At 38.9% G+C, this 22,690-nt stretch overlaps 1 protein-coding gene across 1 annotated transcript; it reads right to left on the reverse strand.

Annotated features, from left to right (window-relative positions):
* Positions 1 to 6,779: 6,779 nt before the first annotated feature.
* Positions 6,780 to 21,367, reverse strand: AGR3 (anterior gradient 3, protein disulphide isomerase family member). Its single transcript, XM_080383721.1, has 8 exons — positions 17,552 to 21,367; positions 14,881 to 15,013; positions 12,718 to 12,781; positions 11,373 to 11,425; positions 10,646 to 10,722; positions 10,331 to 10,394; positions 9,211 to 9,294; positions 6,780 to 8,263 (listed from the first exon to the last, which is right to left on the reverse strand). Exons 2-8 carry the CDS (start codon positions 14,984 to 14,986, stop codon positions 8,214 to 8,216), a joined length of 498 nt encoding a protein of 165 aa, XP_080239847.1. The 5' UTR covers positions 14,987 to 15,013; positions 17,552 to 21,367; the 3' UTR covers positions 6,780 to 8,213.
* Positions 21,368 to 22,690: the final 1,323 nt, after the last annotated feature.

The following is a 22,690-nucleotide window of genomic DNA, read 5'->3' on the forward strand; positions in this document are numbered from 1 at the left end:
CAGACCTCTAATTCCTCCTATTTGTTCCCCATGCTGTGTGTGTCCGTGGGCAGACACTTCAGAGGCACGCAGTTGTGCTGGCTACCTACAAAAGGCATGGGAGCCATAACAGTGCTACCCATAATTCTCCCACCTCCATATCAGCATGCAAAGCTGATATGTAGTAGAAGTATATTTTTTATTCTAGGTTGCTCAAGTGAGTTTTGCTAATACATTCAGAATTTAAGCATACAAATACCTAAGTTTTTTCTTTTCCCCCACACTGTTCTAAGTTACTGTAATTATTTTTGTGGAAGATTTTACTTGTTTTTCAACTTTGGTGTTTCAAAATGTGGTTATCTGCCTGAAATCTTTTTGGCAACTTGCCCTTTAGTATTTATTAAGTTTGAACATTTCCATGATTTCTCAGGATACTGCCACAAATGTATTGAGTCTACATGACTGAAATATACACATTGAGTAATGCCAAAGTATTTACTGGCACTGGCAATACTGGTTATTGTCAGACTTGGAACCACAGTTTCTTCTTTAAATTGATTTTGACTTTACCTGGAGATATGGTAGCTACCATAAGACCTCGAGCACTGTAGCTAAAACTGTGGAATTATCTGTTTACCACAAATATTTCTGGAATTTACTCTTTCTCAAAGACATTGTTACTTCTGGGTTTCTTTATGGCTCAGTAGAGCACGTTATGAAACTATATAGCACAGGAAGAATTTTCTTTAGCTTTCTTGGTGAGTCATCCTTTTTCTAGAAGGACACGTATCCTTTGATTTGTTTCAGTGCAGGAAGGGAAGGTTTTATGCTTTAAGGTTTATGCATTGGTTACAAAATTGCGGACGCTCTCTTTCATTTATCTTAGCACAATGCCTTTCCCCCCTGAATTTCAAGAATTCAAACGACTAATAGAACACATTTCACAGTCAGGAGGAGGCAGCGCTAATCAGTTTGTGCTTATTTTCATTCATATTAGCTGGATAAATGCACTTTTGGTTCCTTGTCCTGCCACATGCTTTTTGTGTGATTTTAACCTGCCTATGTTTTGGGTCTTTCTGTATAAAAATATGGAAAGAAAGCTAAACATCCTTAGCTCCTGTGACTCTCTTCAGGGTAAATAACCAAAGGATCTGTCAGTCTCTTTAATACTACCCCCATATCACTGGCAACCTTCAGGCAGCGTACCTGCCTGTGGATAACAACGTTGCCTGATGCTTAAGCTGCCTGGTGCTCTGTGCTCCAGAGATGTCCTATAGCTGCACCTGGGGCTGTACAAGTTCAGCTCACCATCTGTGCAGTCAACACGTTCGGTCAGGGAAGGCAGCCTCGAGGTATCCCCAGCAGTCATACTTGATGGTGTTAGTGAGTGGATACCACATAAACATTTAAGACAGGTTTATGTTTGCACTGTTGCCTTCTAGAAATATCGTATGAAAGAATACTTATTCATTTAAAAATCTCCGTGAGACATCAACAAAGCTGTTTCTTGGGTTTTATAAACAACAACCAAACAAACCCCAAAGTTTTTTCTTTCTCTTTAAAGGAGTTGTTCCACATTCCATATCTTTAGTCCAAGAATGCAGAACACCCTGTAAGGTTTTCACTGGAGTGTGGCTCCCTGTGTATTAATTTGTTTATTTAGTGAATAAGAAAGGGTGTTTTTCCAAGGAGGGAAAGACTGAGTTTCCAGGCCCAGTGTAACTGCTGCTCTGACTATTTGAATTCCCTTTTGGGAAATCATTGTGGGATTTAGGAATTTTTGTGGGTTTTTGTCAAGGTCAAAAGTATACAAATTAATGAGAACTAAAGCCACTGAGGCTGTGAAGGAACATTTCTTTCGATTAGGGTGAGAGTGCTCCTCAGTGGGCATGTATATGTGAAAACATTTGATAACAGTAACATAGTTGTCTTCCAAGCAAAGCAGTGCAGGTCTGGGAGATGCAGGCTTTTGTTCTGCTCTTACAGGGCTCTGCTAGAAAAGCTCAAGAGCTGTGTAAAATCACAGCTCCACCTGCTTGTAGGCTTGGAGCAAAAAATACCTTAGCAGATCAAGGCTCCTTTTCTTCCCATCCTGTACAGTACACCTCACCTTAGGGTGTAGCTTCTTCTCCAGGTAGTCACTGTCCTCTTCCCTGTATGTGAACAGAAGCAATGAAGCCAGCGGTTTGCATGTACCCGTGAACGCAGCTCTCCCCAGCTGGCTGAGCGATAAATAGCAGGGTGGGTTCATGTGTGCCAACCTTCTACAAACAGGGTGTGCAAAGCAGTAATGAGTGATCTTCAGTGTGCACAGGAGGGTAACAGAAGACACAGTAGATGTTTTTGGGTATTTTGGGGCTCTTTCCTGAAGCAATAACCAAGTCTAAGCACCATAAAAATCCCTAAGGAATGATGTCTCATGAGTGTTACAACCTTGAAAAATTACTCCATGTGGTATCTTTTCTCTTTCTCACAGGTCACACTTAGACATGTACAAAGGGTGACTTGATGAACACCTACTCAAGAACAATTGCGGTTGGAATTACAGGGAAATTTTACAATGCAGTGTACACTCCACTGTATTTGGGTTCTTTCTTATTATGCAAAGAGAAGGGAAGCTGTGTTTTTGTTTATCTTCTGTTATTTTAAAGGTATCAACAAATATCTGATACCTCTTGAAAGAAAACAGTCTGCTGAAATAGATCCACTTTTAGTGACTAGGGGGTCAGTTACTTTACAATACACAGTAGCAACCCAAGACGGTAAGTGATAAATGGCATGAGCATCTCAAACAGTAAGGAAAAGGTACGAGTACGTAGGTTGCAAATCCCGCAGATTTTCTGGTGGAGGAATAAATATTCCTCCCCTTCTGATTGGTGTTTTTGAAATTTTTAATTGCCATGGAGACTTTTTGTTTCCACCTGACTCTTACTGTGCATCTGTGCATCCATTTAAACAAAGGAAGAGACAAAAGGCAGCAGACAGGTGACATGGCTGATCCTGTGCAGGTCACCTCAGCATTTGGAAATTTCTTTGTGTCACCCTTTGGCAAGAACATGTGTAGCACATGAAACAATCCAAAGTATATCAGCCTTATTCTGCAAGATCAAGTTACTTTTGCATTTTAAGTGCTGAGGTGTCCCAAAGTCTCTCACCTCCATGGTACACAAAGATACGGTGGCTTTTCTTTTGTTCTGGTAAAGCGCAAATATTTGCACACAGGAAAATGCTTTAGGTCTGCAGACCAATACATCAGCCATCTGCCTAGAAAAGCCAACACCTTTCTGCGCTGAGACGGATACAGAGGGGAGGATCCTGTTCTGTCAGTTCTTGGATTCCTGTGCCTCACCTCACTGACGTTAAGTCCACGTTTGTTTGACTACCCTTGGTCTGATTACAGCAGATATGTCAAGACAGTAAAGTAAGCAGGGGTATGTGAACAAGTAGCAATAAAGTTTGCTTCCTGGAATGCGTCACATTCATAGCAAAGGCAAAACTTGGAGCAGTCTTTTATACAAAACGTGCTTCCACCAGTGATGCTGTGTTATGCTCATGTTAATATTAGCATCCATACATGTAGTATATAGGTTATGAATTCTGTAAAAGCACACAGTCTACACAGGTAGGCTTTCTCAGCTATTGGTCCTTACATTGTGACTGAATTTATTCTGTAAAACAACTTCTGCTCTCACATTCATATTTTCAGTCTTTTATTCTCTTCCTTTGGCTTTAACCCAAACAGTGGAAGTCAAATAAACGTGGTTGGTTTAGTGCCAGTTAATCAAGGAACAAAAGGAACAGTTTCTCACTCTTTCTTAAGAGAGGGAAGTAAAGAGTATGAATAAAAATTTGCCCACTAATATTGTGAATAAAGCTGCATGGCATGCCAGCAGACAAGAAGGGAAGAAGATGTAGTGTCTCATGCTATTTATTTCAGAGGAAAAAAGGGGAAAGAATCGTGTTGTGTCTGTCATTGCACAGCCTACAGGCTTATTATCTTATCCCAGAGCAATGACACTTTAATCTGAGCTCTGAGTTTCTTTCCATCAGGAGAGGTATTACTTGGCAAAATAATCTTCAAAGGGGAGAAGGCAGAAATACAGCAGCAGCTCTAAAATCAAGGATGAATGTTGAACTAAGCTGTGAATGGACAATGTGTGTGCAACACACAGCGTGGTTTTTACCTGAATATCTAGCTCCACCAAAAGGACTGAATCTTTAAGAATCACGAAGATTTAGTCTCATTTCTCAAGGCTATAGCTGAGAATACACTTCAGCTTGGGACCTAGGGGGATTTGAGGAAGGAAAGCAGAGGGTGAAGTTCCCTTTAGTCACTTTGCAAAGGGAACTTATCTGACACAGAGGATTTCATGTGCCTGTGACATTTGTGGAAAGTGGCTGCTGTCTGCTTGGATGAGTGTTTTGTCAAAGCTGTTGAAAACTTCTGCAGAGGAAAATGCTGTTCTAGATTACAGATGCAACCAGTATCAATAGTACCTTCAGAAATTAATCCAGATTTTCTTTAAATATTAAAGTAACATGCATTGCAGTGTAGATATTAAGGCTAACTTTCATTTGAGAAACTGGGTTAACGGTTGGACTTGATGATCTTAAAGATCTTTTCCAACCTAAATGATTCTATGCTTCTAAGTGACCCAAATGTAATCCCTAAGTATGTAAATATTTCTCTAAAACAATAGTAAACATACACCTTTCAGATCAAGCAAGCTAATACCTTGTTACTACTTGTCAACTACTAATAAGTTGAGTACAGCACAGGATATATACAGGAGTTCAGTGTTTCTGTAAGGACCAAGATGTATTTCATTTGGGTATCTAGTCTTTTAACTTGATATCCTGCTGTATCGTAGATGCTAAGAGGGAAGCGTGACAATACTCTCCACTTTAATATAAAGCTGCACCAGCCAAAGTAAATACATACAAGTGTGTATCTTGTTAGCAATTGTTATCAGCAGTGAAGGATGACTGAGTGGGGGTAGCCAACATGTGTTGTCTCCAGAGAAACCAAAGCAAAGGCTACACATCAGGATTTCTCAGTACAGTAAATTCACTGAGGACAACCATGAGATATGGGTTGAGTTTGGTATCTCTGAGTGACTACAGCACGTCCTTGTATCCTGGAATAGCTCTTGCATATTAGGTATTCACTTTCTGTGAGGGCCACCCCTCATCTCTATGATCCTGACTGTTTAAACTGTAAAAGTAAAGTAAGACCCTGTTGCTGTGAATTATTTTGTTTTTGCGGTTTTGCTCCAGTCAGTTAAACAAGCAAGTGTTGTTTTCTATTCATTGAAAATAGTGACTTGTATGTTTAGCTGACAATTCCCTAAAAGCAGCGAAGTTATAAATCCAACTGAATAATGCTCCTGAGTTGGGACTGCTGACTGCAAAATGATTGAGGTTGGAATGTACCTCTGGATGTCGTCTGGTCCAATGCCCTGCTCAAGCAGGGCCACTTACAGCCAGGTGCCCAGGACCATGTCCAGGTGGTTTTTGGATATCATCAAGGATGGAGAGTCCACAACCTCCCTGGGCAACCTGTGCCAGTGCTCAGTCACTCTCACCATAAAAAGGTGTTCCCTGATGTTCAGACAGAGCCTCCTGTTTTTAATTTTGTGTCCATTGCCACTGGTCCTGTCACTGGGCACCACTGAAAAGAGCCTGGCTTCATCCTCTTTTCTCCCTCCCTTAAGGTATTTATATACATTAACAAAATGCCCCCTGCACTTTCTGTTACATGGTGCAGTGGTCTGATATCAGACTGTGACTGTGGCTTCCCTCTCTTTGATATAGAATAATTGTATAGAACTTCAGTATGAGGAGTCACAGCAGTCTGCACAAAAAGGACATTGTCCCTGGGTTTGGTCTGTATGGATGTGCATGTATTTACTTAACAGGAAAGAAGAGGCAAAGTGCTCCTCCACTGTATAATCCCAAAGGATCCCTCAGTGTATTTATGGTCTTCAGCATGTGTATGTGTGACGATGCCCTTCCTTTACAGAAAGGCTGATGGAATATCTGGACCAACTAGGGTAATCCATGACAGTAGTCTTTTATGGCAGACACTGTCATCTTTACAATTAATGGAATGGTAGTAGTAGCCAAAGAAATACCGTGGACAAAGATGTAGTTACTGGAGTTGAAGGGAGGACAACAGGCTTGTTTTGCAGCTGCTTTCCAGATCTGATATGGGAAGGTTTTGTTGCGCATTGCAATGAAAGCATAGCTGTGCAAATACTTCCACAAGTGCAGCCTTCCCTCAGATACCCATCCAGAGCCTGCAGTCTTAGCCTTCCGTCGGAAGTAGGTGAAGCAGGCTTTGGCTGGTGGTGTGACTATTACGCATTTGATTTCCTGTCTGAGTTAGAGCAGAGGTTATTTCAAGCCAATGTCTCTTGTGATCTCGGCTGGTGTTGAAAGTGAATATATGGAGGGAAAAAATTCCCCTGCAAATTGATAAAAAGAAAAAACAAAAAACCAAAAAACCAAACCAGCAAAGACCCACTGCTTCCCACCTACTCTTTTTGGTAATATTTTGAATGTGCCACACTCAAGTATTTCCAAAGTTATTTTGTGCTGTGCTTCTCTCTGAAGTAAATCTGCTCTTGACCCTATTTTGAAAGTGCTGCCATGGCTATCCTGTGCCATCTCTGGCAGCTAGCTCACACTCCTTTCTCCTGAACGTGCCTGGTGTGCCTGAAAGATGGTATGCCCACAGACTGGAAAATGTTGCCAAATCTGGAATAGGTACAGACATAAATGAGTAGAGCTAAACACAATTCAAAGGAATGTGATTACCAGTTTAATTTTGTTTCTAGCATTTTCCCATAGGTTAAAAAATCATTTCACTGATTATGAAAATGTATTGTTAAGGACTAATACAAGATTTTTTTTTTTCTGTTAGTGTACTACAGGTCATTTATCACCACTGTTGGAATATACGCTTATATCCAAATTTTACATAATTATGAAGACATAGATAGGTGCAATATAACTCATTTATGACAAATTAATACTAGGTATTGTAAATTAGCAAAGATGTCCTGCAAAGATCCTTCCTTCATCTTTTGTGTGTGTATACAGGCAGGATTGTAGGAAATGGCATGTAGACAAACAAGTGACACTGATCCTTTGCACATAATATAACATACGTGCTCTTACTGCAGATGAATCATGATCTTGCTCTAATGGAAAAGCACATTTCTGGGATAACAAACTATTTCAACTAAGTTCAGCTTTTTACTCAAAACAGGTGTCTGCCTTTTCCTGTGGTGATCCTGGGGAAATTTTGTGAAGACTTTGTATGTAGAGATCCCCTCAGTAAGCTACCACTGTGATGTCTGGGTTGGGATGCTACAGAAAGGGAGGGAATGGCCTGGGATGAGCTTCACTTGACTTACTGCCATTTAAATGAAAAGAGCTAGGACAAGCCTGCTCATTTTTTCCATACCAGACTTTACAAGCATCACTTAGCCTCAGGAGTGGAGTTCTGGGGCTATCTCCTTCCATCTTTCTTGCTTCACTGTATCTTTATCTTAGTAAAACCTGTATGTGCAATTTGATGATTATCACCTCACTGAGACCACATGCTCAGAGTGAAATGTCATGTCTGTTCTGTTTTCAGCTTTCAGAATTACATTGAAAGAATTATACATAAGAAGGCTGAGTCCAGATCAATGGGGTTTTTTTCTATATAAGCTATTCCAAAATCTATAGGAAGAGCCTTCCTGTCCGATTTGCCAGCAAGGTTTCTTTTCCTTTAATGAGAAATAAGTGCATAAGGCAGAGGGACACTGATGACTAACAAGCTTCTTGCAATAAAAATAAAAATTGGGAGCTGAGATGCAGCTATTAAATTATAAAACAAATTGCAAATAGACATAAAAAAGATTGGTTATAACTCTTGGTCAGAAGTCATAGCTGACTTATCAAAGTCATAGCTGGATTGACAAAATACAGCTCAAAGTTACTGCGCCTTAAACCATCGCTTTCAGTTATTCAAATAACTAATTTCAAAATATGTAATAGATTTCTCCTCTTGTTTTCCAAATGGACATATGATAGTCTTTCTGTGTTAGTTCTTCAAATTGTACATAGAATTTTCTTATGAAATCTGATATACCAAAGTTGCTTGGCAAGAGTTCAAAATGCTAGTAGAGACAAAGAGGTGCAGCTGCACCTCTCAGAAGCTATGGTCATTTCACTGTTGCTGATTACAGTTCTGTCTGAATGAGGCGCAGTGCTTTCTTCATGTTCTCTATTACTGAAAGAAAAATAAATAAGAACTGTAAAAATGTACTTAAAGTTGCACTTGTACAATTAAAAAACCCCACCACCTAGTTTGATTAGTAAATTGTTCACATTGAAATTAATTTATGGTCACATTATATTTTAGAGCTTTCTATTGTGAAAATTCTGGCATTGATACTAAAGTAGAAGGTAAAAAGTTTCATGAATCAAAATGTTTAACTTAAAGGGATTTGACAAGACTGTTTTCAATTCGCTCATTTCTCAACAGCAAACCTGGTAATCAGATGTGATGTGCATATTTGTGGTGAGATACTGCATGGGTATCAGATAGATGGTGTAGAGTAAGGACTAGCTCAACCTGAAAAATCACATTCCTTTCTGAAATATGGGTGTTAGGTGGTACCCAGGTAACCACCAGCATTTCTTTACTGATTCCCTCCCACCACTGGCTGTTTACATTATGTAGTTGGATACCTTTGAGTGTAGTGACTTTCACCACTCTCCAGTACTTTGCTCAGATCTTGATCCTGAAAGTTCTCACCCATGATCTTTCAATTTTTCTTGCCTGAGTAGTCCCAATAAATTAAATGAGACAATAGGTGTGCCTGTGTTTTGCTAGAACAGGTTAAACCAGGGGTCCTCAAACTACGGCCCGCGGGCCGGATACGGCCCCCCAGGGTCCTCAATCCAGCCCCCGGTATTTACAGACCCCCCCGCCGGGGGTGGGGGGGGGAAACCAAGCAGCCGCAGATGACTGCCTGCCACTTCATCTGCACGCCGGCCCCCTGGTTAAAAAGTTTTGAGGACCCCTGGGTTAGACTATTATAATTTATAAGATACACAGCCTTTATTCGTTACATTGAGATCCTAATGGATTCTCAAGCCCAAATGATTGGGATGGGGTATATCTGGCTACTTACAATGTGAAATGCAAAGTAACACATCAAAGGGGGCACTTACAGAATGGGATGTCTTGTGGTTCATAAGTGTAAAGCCGGTTGGAGTATCTTCCTGTGATATCAGCTCTTACTGTGAGAGACGGGTCTGAAAAAGTAATGGTATTGAACACTGCTTTCCATTCCCACAGCAGCTGAAGGTGATAGCTGTGGCACTACTTTGACAGCCCTGTTTCTGAGAGGTTTTGATTTCATCAACAAGGCAATGACGAGGACATTACACTGTTCCAACCAACGTCTCTTTACTTGGAGGAATCCTGAACAAAAGCTAATGCTTCTTTGTATGTTATGCAACTGTTTTTAAGGGATAGATTACACAACATTTCATCCATATTTAAAGAAAAATCCCCTATTTTACAAGTTCTGGGGTTACATCAGGAAAGGCTAATTTGACTGGATGCATACATAATGAGGGTGAAGTTTATCTAATGCAGTACTAGCATGACCTACCTAGAACCTTCAGAATGAAAATCTTGTGATTCCTGATGTTTCCATCATGGGAGCAAGTTGTTGTGGACATCTTTTTTCCCAGTTCTCCTTCCAAGCTTTTTGTCAATTAACTGACTTCTGTTACTACATCACTCTGACTGTGGGCTTCATCTCACCTAACTTCGGATGCCAGCACAAAGCTACTCACTCTGGGCTCCCTCTACAGTCAGTAAAAAGGAACAGGCACTCTGGGGCGTAATTCATTTGATCTATTCTAGAAGTCACTTTTATGATGGGATAAATCATTCCTTAGATGTCACTGATTATTCACTTGCTCTGTGGTAATGTCCGTACTGTAGACATCTATATTCAGACTGTTCAGAATAAAATTTGTCTTATAACAGCACTAGCAAGAAGCACAGAGAGCAAAAGCCCAGATGCTAACAGATATTTAAGCATCTTGCCACCAGGTACAAATTCAGTACCCTCCAGAACATATCTGTAATCTGAGGAAGTTTACGAGGGCCAAAGCCTGTGACAGAGCGAGAACTGAACTCAGATCTGCCAAGTTTCAGACTAATGCCATGGTAATGATAAATCTTGAGCTATTTTCCTTTTGCAAAATGAGTGATTTTGATGTCTCCAAAGGAGAACACTGCCATAGATTCAGATATCACATCTTTGAAGGTACATACCTACAAACATGATTCGAGGCACGTATTGTCCATCAGGTGACAGGTTTTTGTCTGTGGTTTCATGCTGGCAGGGAAATTAAAGCTTGTTAATACAATATTTCTGTGAATTTTGCTGAAGTAGTACTTCCTTGTACCAGAGGACAAAACCAAAAAAGGTACTACTTGTGCGTGGATACACAGGCACAAATGCCTGTGCTTACATGTAACTGAAATCCCAGAGATATTTAGCTAAAATTACATCAAAACACAAGACAAAGGAAGAGAAAACACAGGATAAAAAAAGGTACCAGCTAAACCACCCCATACCCTTCATACCATGAGGTTCAGCATAACGAAGTTATTTTGGGCCATTTCCTGTATCTCTTCGTTTTCTGCAAAAGCTTTCTTCAGTGCTAGAAAAGATACAATCATTTTGATGTCCGTCTCAGACTCTGCCTTTCCATCTGTGTTTAGGCACCATGTTGGCCAGACTAGCCACATTGTTCCCGTCTCTGCGGATTCACATTCCTGAGGAGACACTTAGGGGCTCTATCACTGCTTTTTGTTTTTTTGACCCATGTCAGTACAACCTCCCAGCTATGAAAGTGGAAGCTCTCTTCTGTTATTTATTTATGAAGCCTGTCGTCTCAACTGATACCATGTCTCAGCTTGACAAAAGTGCATTATTCTCAGAAAATTCTTATTAGATCGATTTCAGCAGCCCTGTCCTCCTTCCCTTCTTCAGTTACCAGTTCAGGGGAGCCAAACAATATTAAATCTGTTCAACGAGTCGGTAGCAAATCTGTGTATTCTAATTTAAACTGACGAGTGCTGCATTAGGGATAGCAGGACAACAGCACTAAGTATTTTTCATGTTCTTTGTTGGGTAGTTTCATAGTCGAGTATTTGTAAATTATGGTAATAAATTCTTAACTTTTCAAATACATTTTCATTTACCTATTTCTTTAAGTAATTTTCAGTAAGTGCAAGGTAAATATATAGATAGATGCAGTTACTTGTAAAAATATTCAGAAAAATTTAACACTCAAAAAATCAAAATTACCTTGGCAGTATTGACAGTCCTCCAAATGATGAATTACCATCAGTGGCTTGTTACTTTATTAATAATAATAATAAAATATGTAGTTAGATCATTTGACAAGTATGCAAATGGATGATTTTACTAGTGGACTGGAAAAGGCAAATTATGTTTAATCTTATGTTAACCCACAGTATAACCATACAGACACTCTGTAAAGAATTACAGTAATTTTTGAGCAAGGGAAAAGAACATATCGCCTTTGTAAAAGAATGAAATATAGAAACAGTTTCTATATATCTAAATAGGTTTTCTAAAGTAAAATATTCTAGAATAAAGAAACAACAGTTTTGCCATCCTTTCATTCCCAGTTAGTATATAATCAAACTGAAGAGTTATTTAATATTGCTTAGGTGTGAAGTTCTACACGACTGAGAAAATAAAAATAATCTGTAAGAACTGGAATAAAATAATTTTTATAAAATTTGGTTTATCATCAAGTATTTCCCATGAAAACTTTCATGGTTTTAAAGCATTCTTGAGCAGATATACAGAAAATCATATTTTCTCTAGTGTGGTGAAGTACCAAAATTGTATATTTTTGATGCCAAAACACAAAACAATTCATTGATTTTTCTCCTGTATTTCTTTTAATCTACTGTTAGTGTTCAGCAAATCTATTACAAATGCTTGATCTGCCGTCACTGTTAAGAATTGTTCAGTTCCTAGCCCTTTTCACATAATGTATATGAAATTAATTGACTTTTGTCTTAAAAATAATTTGCCTTCAATTTAGCAGTAGCTCATGCTACAGTATTATGATCTTAAATTAACTGTAAAAGAGATTTAAACAAGCATTGCTATGAATTCTATATATATTTTCAGCTAAGTCCCAGAGAAGATTCAAATTGGAACTTTCATTTTTACAAAGATAGCAAAGAACTCTGAGTACATCATGCACATATGCCAACTAATAAAGTGTTGGGGAAAACACCAGAGGCAGTAGAATGCCATGCAAGAGCAATTATAACCAATTTCCATTTGTTGAATAAGGAAGTAATCAACGGTACATGATACTAAAAAAACCCAGAACAGTTGTATTTTTAAAATTATAATATCTATTTAGTAATGCTTATTCAAATGACAGCACTGTTGTTGTGACAAAGAAATGACAGTGTTAAAGTATCACCCCATGGTGTTTCTTCAGACCCCCACAACGGCTGTTATTTATAGCCACAAAATCTGTTGTATTTAACTGTATGGTGTGCAGATCAGCTGTCATGGTGTTTCTTGGTTCTGTTTCATTACAGTACATTCAGGCGTGACTGATTAACAGCTTTGTCTTGCAAACTTTTTTTTAATCTCTTACCTTTTTTTTGCCTGATAGAGCCCTTCTTCATAAGTTTGTACCCAGGTAATTTCATCTCCCCACCCTGGAAATATAACAAAAGGATTAACTAGTGGTTAGACAAGTAACTTATAAAAAATTCCTTTTTTTTAATATTTATCAATAGTTGTATACAAATCAGATATGAGGTTTTTAGTCAAAGGTTCCCAAATGTTGTGGATATGCTAATTCTACATTTCCTGATAGATGCACTGGAAGACTAAAAAAACCTACCAAAACAACCAAAAGCCCCCCAAAACCCTCAGCTGCTTGCACGTCCAGTTTGCAAATCTTTTGGCAAACCTGTTAGATGTCTATCTAAATACTCAGAGATTCGTAAATGAGCACCCAAATCCTTTATATCTTTATATTGTTTGCTCCATATTTCATGTAGACCCTCGGGCTTAAAGAGAAAGTGTGCTTATAAGAGAGAGAAAAAAAAAAAAAAGACAGCTCAAATAAGATCAGCTTTAATATGAATGTCATTAGAAGAGTCTTGAGTTATAAACTTAAGTCCTGAGTAATGAATTTTAATTCTCGGAGTTGCGAATACTTCATTTAATTAAATAATCTAATTTAAAAATGGCTGTCAAATAAAAATGTCCACCAAACCAAAATCCTAATAAAACATCAACTTCATAGCTCATCCATAGCTGGTGATGTACTGATCTCAAATAGCACATTTTACAGTTGGTTCCATGCCTTCTGATCCCAAAGATGCCGGCCCCTGTGTAGTAGATCCCTGCCTCCCAGGCAGTGCTGCTCCATTCATGACAGCCCTCACGGGAATTGTAGAACAGCTTCTGGATCTGGACCAAGTCAAGGCTCTGTTTCTTCTACACTGCCTGCACAGCGCTTGGACCAGCCCTGGTTGTGCAGGGATTTGTTGTTAGCTTTCTCATGGGACAATTGTTTGTGACGCTACTAAGTCACTCGATTTTGGATACGGATCTGTGTGGTTGATGGTGGGATTCTGGCGTGTTGGCCAGCGTATTCCCAGCCCTGGCTCAAGTCAGCTGCTGGCGTACGTAACTGCACAGAAGAGTCAGCAAGGGTCATTTTACAGCAGGTTCAAGTGTTCCCCTTGGATCTGTGAGAATTATAGGCAAAGTGCTTAAGGCATCCCCAAAGGCCTGACATCAGAATGAGAAAACTGGCACTTGCTTTCTGTGAGTATTTTTTTTTTTTTCAAAATTGCCAGAATTGAAGGAATTTTGTTGTCTTTTTATGCATTTAGGCTTAGTGGGAAAAATAAATCCTGGTCCAGGCAAGAGAGGCAATAGATACTGGACAGATTATAACCTTTCTCTAGGGATACCACTTAGGACAAGTGATTTGCAATTTCTCTTTGGTAAGTCTGGGTGTTGCATGATTTTGCCAAGTGGTCCCTGAGCAACTAGGCTCAGATGGGACCTCTGTGACAGGCAGGGCTTTCTTAGCACGTTGTATGGGAAGATGTCTTCTCAGAAGCAAATTATGGGGTCAGCAGTCTTTGCGTAGCTTGCAGAAGAGGTCAGGAAGGGAGTTGAAGATTTTTTTGGGGGTGAGTAGGCCCAAAAGGAAAGGGAAGATGGAGAAGAGGGAAAGACCTTGGTAAGCTATTTCTCTGCTTGTATTTCTAAGGACTGATCAGACATAAATAACTTAAAATAGGGTCTTTAGTCAACATCCAGGTTGAAAACTGTGCACCACAAGGAAGTGAATTATTCACTCAAACTGGGTTTCTGTGTATAAAAATGGGTCTGTAGAAAAAATGTGTCATAGCAACTAAAGTTATGAAACAGTGTTTCAGTAGTTAGTAAGTTACCATAACAAAGTATCTTCTAAATAGTATATGAAAGAATAATTTTTCACTGCTAGTTCTCCAAGTGCATCCTGATTTGATAGGCTCAGTTTAGGTTGTTTGCTTCTACTGGGTCACTGTGAGTTATATAAATTATGCAGGTTATATGAGGCCCTCAGCCATCTCCTGAAAAACAAACTGACAAAGTGAAATGGCATGGAATAAGATGCACTATTTAGAGTGTCACTTAACACTGGAGAAACACACCTTAGTGAGTGCTTCCATGTACATCCTAAATAAAAATATTTGCTGACCTACGTGGTAAGATAAGGAGGTAACTACATACTGTAAATATACAATACCTCTTGACAGTGTCTGAGGTGCTCGTTTTTCCTTTTTGATTGCCATTGCAAGGTTGGAAGAGACTGCAATTAGCAGGAGGGACAAGGCCAGTGTTGAATGGAGCATTATTTCCTTTTCAATGCAGCAAGGAAACTGGAAAACAAAGCAACAGCTTTAGTCCCGTGGATTTGTCACCTGGCACAGTGTAAATCAATGTGTTAGTGGTATCCTAACAATCTATGCTGCAGAGACAGTTTTGGTTGTTTCTAGAAATGCCTTTCTTTGTATAAAAAATGCAAAATGGAGGTGCTGGCTTTTATCATGCAACACTGCTTTCAGCTCTCAAAATTAGACTGCAGGGGATGGTTCTCACTACAGCGTGATCAGGGGCACAAAGTTCATTTCAGTTCACTTTTGGTCACCCAGTGTTTGATTCTTACAAACTAGTACAGTGCTGCAATACTGGATCGTGACAATTTCAAGACAGTGCTACTAGTTGTTTTGTTTTCTGTTAGTTTTTTTCATTTCAGTGAAGTCTAACACCATGGGATCTTTTTTATGGATAGTAGTTTTTTTGGTCAAAAGATGTCTCATGATATCCTCAATAAAATAGAAATATTGAACAATATTTGCCTCCAGGTATAATACATTTTAAATTGGTAAATCCCTCTGGAATGTTGAAATTGCCATCATTTTTTTAGCCTGCACTCTGTGAACCAGGATGTTAAAGATGGTGACATGAACATCAAAGAAGTTTCCAGCTGTTTCTCACAATGAAAAGTCAAAAAAATTCCCCATTCTTCATGACATTTTAAAACTGATTTTCAGCTCAACTCCTGCTGAATAAAGCAATCCATCTGTGCTCCTGGCTGTTTCAGTATTCTGAAGATGTTTGCTTCTGTTCCTGACAAAGATCATTATAAGAAATGCAGTAACTACTGGTCTTGGTAAAAGTCAGAGAGCAAAAGAAATGGTTGAGAAAAAGCATTACAAAGCCAAGTTTTTTTAATTGGTGAGTCTTCTTTCTACCTGGTACAATCATCTTTAGGCATTAAAGCTTTGATGTACAGGTGGATGACTGGGTGGTTTGAACTAAGTTAAAAATATAACTCATGTAGCCCTGGATACCATCCAGTTGGCTTATCAGTTCTCACTGAAGATTCCGTTTTTCAGAGGCTGAGCTTTAGGAGTTACCAGGATGACCTGTTGAGAGAGTGCTTTGATTTAAATAAATAAATAAATAAAGCCTCTCAAAGCACTTGTGCCTGTACTGATAAAGAAAATTTCAAACTTGAATTTAAATTGATATCCAATATGGAGTTACAGCCCTGAGCACTGGCAAAGAAGATGCTTTGTGCTCCTTAGGACAGAGAGGTATGAAAAGTGCAGCAGCTTTTATCCTTACTCTAACGAATCTCAACATCACTAACATCCCTGTTAACAGTTCAAATTCTAGTGAACGAATTCAAATGCAACTTTCAATAACTGGCAATCTCAAGACAAGAAATGCTTTCTATTCAAGTGACTGGTGAACAATTTGCATATTAAAATGTGCAAAATTTTAGAAAAAAATAAGTATCATCTTATAGTAAGAATCTTGTATTTCTGCAGAAATTTCCCTAGATTGCTAAAATATTCAATGCATTATTAATTATCCACAATAAATTAATCATAAATTAATAACCTATATGTCATAATTGATAATTGTAACAATTTTCTCCTCAGTCTTGTCCACAACAGTTCCCTTTCCCCTCACATGGCATCACAACTCCAGAGTTGTTCTGTGTTTCACATAACTTCTTTAGGTTTGTTCATGTTACCTATTGTTGATTGAGTTTTAGAAAGGAATGTCCTCTGAGGCTTACTAATTACACACATTAATTTGATGATTGGTGTTTATCAATGTTTAATAAGAGAATGTGAAATTTTCCAGTGTTTCTTAAAGAGAGACTATGACTTTTAGTTAAGTCTGGGGGATGAGGACTTTTTTTTGTAATAAAAATTCCATTCAAATTTTCCCTATGTTTGTGCAGACCACTAACTTCCGTCGGCAAAAGCAGATCATTGCACCCTGCTACTATACTCTTGGCGACAGAGTATTTGTAGCAACTCTATGTGAAAGTTAATAACTATCTTTAGTATCAGTTTACCTGTCAGAAATTAATAATAAAATCTAGCATCTATGCTAACATGTTAAAATGCTATTTAAACATAAATACTTATGGCTTTGAAATCACACCAGATAACGTCTATAACGCAGGTATGGAATGCATGAATCAATTCTTTCTTTCATGATGTATTAATTTAAAATAATCAAAGTGCAAATCTCTTCAGGTTGCACTAATTATCTGAAGCTTAAATAATTGATTCATCCTATTGAAGACCAATAAGGTTTTGGAAGGATAATTTATAGAGATGTAGCTGGAGGCAGTTTAAATTCGGTATTCTGAATTTTTGATGTTACATGATTCAGTGTTAGTTAACTGATTAAAAGAGAAAAAATGACAACCAACACCATATAGATTGCCTTCCTTTCTCTGTCAGAACAAATGTTTTGCTAGCTGATCTCTAAGCATCTATCACCTTTTTTTTTTTTTTTTTTTTTTTTTGTAACTAGTCTTGTAACACATTTGTCAACCAAACCTCATTGCTGTACTAAAGTAAAGTTAAGAATGAGAAATACTTGCTCACCAGCAGCGAACAATTGTCCTGACGGAAGGTCCTTTTTCTGGAGCTGTTCAGTTAAAAATCAGTGTGATTTAAGCACAGAACACCTGAGCTGCCCAGGTCTCTGCGTAGCAACAACAGCACATTCACCTGGGAAAAAATGAGAGGAACCTTAGCTGAAAATCAAATGCATGTGTTTCCACCCTCCCCCTTCCTTTTCTGCCATCCCTCCAACTTTTCGCTCTTGTGAGTTCCCATTCTTATGCATTGAATCCCTGGATTTCTCTTCATCTTGGCTTGTATCAGGTGTCTTGTATGAGGATCGCAAATAAATAGCGGCTTATGTGTGTCTGCTGCTTCCCCCTCAAACAGTTTGAGTCTGGCTTGTGTCCAGTGAAAAAGGAAACCACCAATGAAAGCTGGAACTGTAGGTGCTTTTGTTCCCAGTGAATGGCTGGGTTCACTGGTGCTTGAAGATAGGTATGAACCTAATAGGAAAACACAAGGGTTACTTTGTGTAGAGGAATGTAATTAACAAATAAAATGAACTTTTTTTTTGAGGGGGAAATAAAGTTATTGATTTAAAGAATATGTTTTAAAGTACTTGATTATTGCTTCTGCGAGCTGTAGTTTGAAAATGGTCTGATTCTTTGGACATGGTGCTTGATATAATTTTGACCTAATTTGACTAATACAGCAAAAGTGCTTTATTCATCGACTTTGCACAAAGAAGGAATTAGCTGGATCACCTTTTCCCTCCTCCTTGGATAGCTTTTGCAAGGGAATCAGAAGCAATCCTCTTTGGTTCTTCCTCTTCCGTATATTTGTTTGTATGGACAGTATGGTTACACTTTTTCCTCCTCCTTTTCATGTGTAGCCTGTATTCTTATTTGTCTTTAATGTTTTGGTCTCCTGATGTTGTTACTGACATGTATATCATTAACGACATACAGTTCTTGTATTATGCATTATCAACTATTTTTGTATAAAAAAATACAAAATGTAACTTTCTGTATTTTTAGGGCCAGGTTATCTTTGACGTTTGTAATGGACAATTCAAACTTGCATTTCCAGTTAAAGAAGTATAGTAGCTATATTTAAATCCATAGTACACTTAGCTCCTGGAATGGATGAAAAAGAGAGAAATGTGGTTTGGTCACAGAAGAAATGTGGCAGATATTTAAAACAAAGTACTATAATGCATTTATTCATTTATATTTAAGCATGTAAGAAAGACTATCTGATGTCAAACCAAAAGTGATTTAAAGGACCTTCCTCCATCCAAACTTTGGGCTTTCACACAGCAATTCCAGGCACTGAAGCTTCAATTCTTCTTACTCTTCAACTAATTACAGAACATTAAGTTAGAAATACAGATTTTTTTCCAAGTGTATTGAAGCATATTGCTGCTCCACCCCAAGATATTGTGTTATTCAGCCCTGAGATACTGTATTCTTCGCTGCACGGATTTCTTATTGTAAGGAGTAAAGGGACAGACATTCCATCAAACAGATTAAAATTAGTGTTGAGCTACCTGCAAGGGTCCTTTGGCAGCATGATATTCAGCAATTTGTCTTATGTTTGAAGATCAGAATTTCAACCTTTGTCAGACTTGCCATGGAGAGACTGGCAGTCCTGGTCAAATAGACCTTGTCAAGGTTTAATACTGGAAAACAGTTACTGTAATACTTTGTAAATGCAAGCTGGATGCCTTCACTATACCTGTTCAATCAGTGCTTGTTGGGTGGGATGTTATGAGCTCTCTGTCCCTGCTTTCTGCTGCATGTGTTCAGCATCCACACCTCAACTGAGTGTGAAGCCAGAGCTCATGCTAGCAAAGGTGCCCTCCATCCCAGCCACCAGTTGTGCTGCCTGGTGTTCAAATCACCAGTCTGTGTAGTTACCAACCAAATATTAAATCCCTGCACTGAAGACATGTTTCTACACTCATTCATTGAATTAGCATGCTCTCATAGATTGAACTTGGCCAACTTAGTCTCGAGGGTAATGTGGGTGGAAGGTGTTCCCATTTTTCTCTTCCATTCTAAAAGATTCATTTTGGAAGTACAATTAACTATAGGTTAACTGCGTATATACAGTTGTATCCAGGTGAAAATTAGGAAATGTAAGAATTAGCTGAATATGGGGCAGAGCAAGGCAGCAAAAAAGCGTGTGAAAAGAACAGACTTCTAGAAAGCAAAAGACATTGTAGGGTAACTGATACTTGGAATGGCACGCCACTGCTTTTGTGTGAGTCATGCAGCAGTGGATTTAGGTACATATCTATACATGTAGCCCATTTACAAAATGTGAAACTGACTTAAATTTTGCTTTACATAGTGCTGCGCAAATGCTAGTTCAGAAAAAAGCCCAACCTCACTGTATTAATCAATTCCCTGATCTCACCCTTTCTGCGGCCTCATTAGTGTTTGTTCCAGCACAAGGCAGGGGATACCCTGATGCGAGGAACAACAAGCTGAGCAGGGTGTAATAGGACAGCCCCATATGACATTTTCTTTCATTTATGCATAAGTTGAAATGACTGCATAAGAGAAACAAAATTTATTCCTATAAAATTTTATTGAGTCAAAACCTAGACAAAATACTTACCTGGGTAAGGTGCACTAAACCTTCGGTGCCAAAAGTGATGCCATGGTGTAGACAGAAAAGGCAGTCTTCAAACCGAAGTAGCTTGCTGCAGTCTGCAGCACGAGTCAGTGAGAGGATGAGCATCGCTGCCAGTCTGAGCAGTCTTTCCTATCCGCAGGCTGCGGAGATCCCTAGGGCTCTGTAGTTCAACTTATGTCTTTTCCAGAGTGTTTTCACAGGTATGGCTCACTTATGTGATTCAGTTATGATGGTGTAATGAGCTACTCGGTGTTCACTGAGCTGCAGGAACTCTGTGGGCCATGAGCACCAGTGCAGGCAACGTTGGGCTTAGTTACCATGATACCCGTATCAGATTTGCCAGCCTGTGGGAACGTCTTTATTTGAACCCTTAAGCTGAGTACAGATCTGAATTTGCTGAATATGAAAATTCCTAGTATGAGAACAGAAAATAAAAGAAAAAAGTCCACATCTGAGGGAATTTCTAGGGAAAAAGATCCCATAGTGACACTTTTATTCTGTGTGGTTTTGTAATATATACCTGCTATATTATCCTTACAATTTTAATTGCACAGGCATATGTGTGGCAAGACTTATCATGAATTAAGTGATGATGGACAACATTGCAATGTTTGAGCTTTTTTTTTAATTTATTTTGGAAAGTTGATATCACAGAGCTCCTAGTTTTGCTTTTAAAAACTGCTGTGATACATTTGTAAAGGATATTAACTGCGGCACAGTGGCAGGTAGATTTTTCTTCTTTGTTTTTGAACCTGCTAAAAAGAACTGTCTTAAGAATGTGTCTAACTCAAGTGCATGGTGGAGCAAGCCAACATTGTCAGTACTGTAATTTTTCAAAGCCTTATGAGAAGAAAATCTTCAAAACACCAGAAGGCCTTTTGTGTATAAATATTAATGCCTATCCCTTGACAGTCAGAATGGCTAGCTTTCTCTGGCACAATATTGATGTAAACAGAAGTAGCTGATTTTCACCCTAGTATCCTGAAAACCCTGTTAAAATTCTTCTGTTAAAAGTCTGATTTCCTTCTGACTTATGTCATAACTTTGAGGTGAGCTGTGTTCCTTCAGAGAGAAGCTAGTGACTGCCCTGAGTTTTAAAGCCTTTACCTCGCTAGGCTGCTTCAGGCAGGCAGACACATCAAATGAAACATCGATTCAGGAGACTATAAATAGGCAACTTATAATAATCCTTTCAACAGGACATAAGAAGCTGAAGAGTCCTTGGGTCTGTCTTAGATGGTACCTCCAGCTAGCGCTCACTAACAGCAAGACTGATCATCATGGGCTGATTTGGAGGGTTAAACATTTGTTGTTGATCTCCTTCCCTAGAAAGGGAAGCTGCTGACAAAGTTCTTCTGTCCAACTCTGCCTTAGTTCATGCATAAACAAGGGATGAGACCACAGCTCCTGTGACAGTAATTCAGTGTTGTTCCTGCAACATCCTTCAGCAGCTCTGTAAAAGACTTTTACATATGCCCAATCTGCCTTTGCAAATCAATACAAAATTAATTAGGAGATTAGAAAGACGTAATGCCCAAACAGATTTTACAGTAAACAATATGAGAAAGCTTCACAGAGCACATATTTTCATGGAAGAGAGGTACTTCTGACACAGCTAACCAGTGTGCAGTGGGTCTGGACCTCAGGGCACAGTACCAGACCTGAGAATTATGCTTTGGGCTTAGAGTGCTGAGCATTAACTTTTACTGCCAAACAGAACAATGAATAAATGGAAAAACCTTGCAAGTGTCCATTTGGCTTAGATTTTGACTCACAGCCAAAAATCATTATTAGAAAACTTCTGGTTCATTTCAGTACAGAAGTTTAAAGAAATCTAGATATGACATACTGCTTTGTTTCTGTGTGTGTCTTTCAAAAGGGTCAACATTATGGAAATGCAACTTCTGGTATTACAAGCTGATTCACAACAGATGCTTTTTTTTTTTTTTTATTTCCCCCCTCCTTTTTTATTTTTTTCCCCTTTCCTAAAAGCATTGCTCTAGGTAATGCTCAAGTGGGCAGACTGCTCCAGTGTTGCCTGGGCCCAGTGGTTTGCTTCCACGGGACCACTGTACTTTTTTAGCTTTGTATTCCTGTAAAGGCATTGTTATGGAACATGAGCATAATAATATAATGGGAAAAACATTTATTGAATTAGTTTTTACAGTGATTTATACTGGCTGGAAACCATATTCTCTGCTTCCCAGGCCAATGTCTACGCCTTCAGTTCTAAGCCTTCATCCTATTCCAATACTGTCACCTCCAACCCCCTCAGGGTTTTCTCTACATTTTTGGGAAACTGGCTCCTCCATCCTTAAGCCGCCTTGTGGGACAGCCCCTGAAAAACTTGGTTCCAGGCTTAATCGGCACCTTGCTGTCAGCTGCTCTGCTGCTCTGTGCATCTGTGAGTCACTACTGTCTGCTGGCTTCCACTTCCCAATGAGATGATTTTCCTGCCCTCCAGGCTTCTCAGATGTCACAGACACGTTTATAGATATAAAGCTTTGAAGACTGTCGGGGGAAAAATGTAATTTA

Source organism: Falco punctatus (genome assembly GCF_963210335.1).
Source record: "Falco punctatus genome assembly, chromosome: 4".
Classification (NCBI taxonomy): Eukaryota; Metazoa; Chordata; class Aves; order Falconiformes; family Falconidae; genus Falco; species Falco punctatus.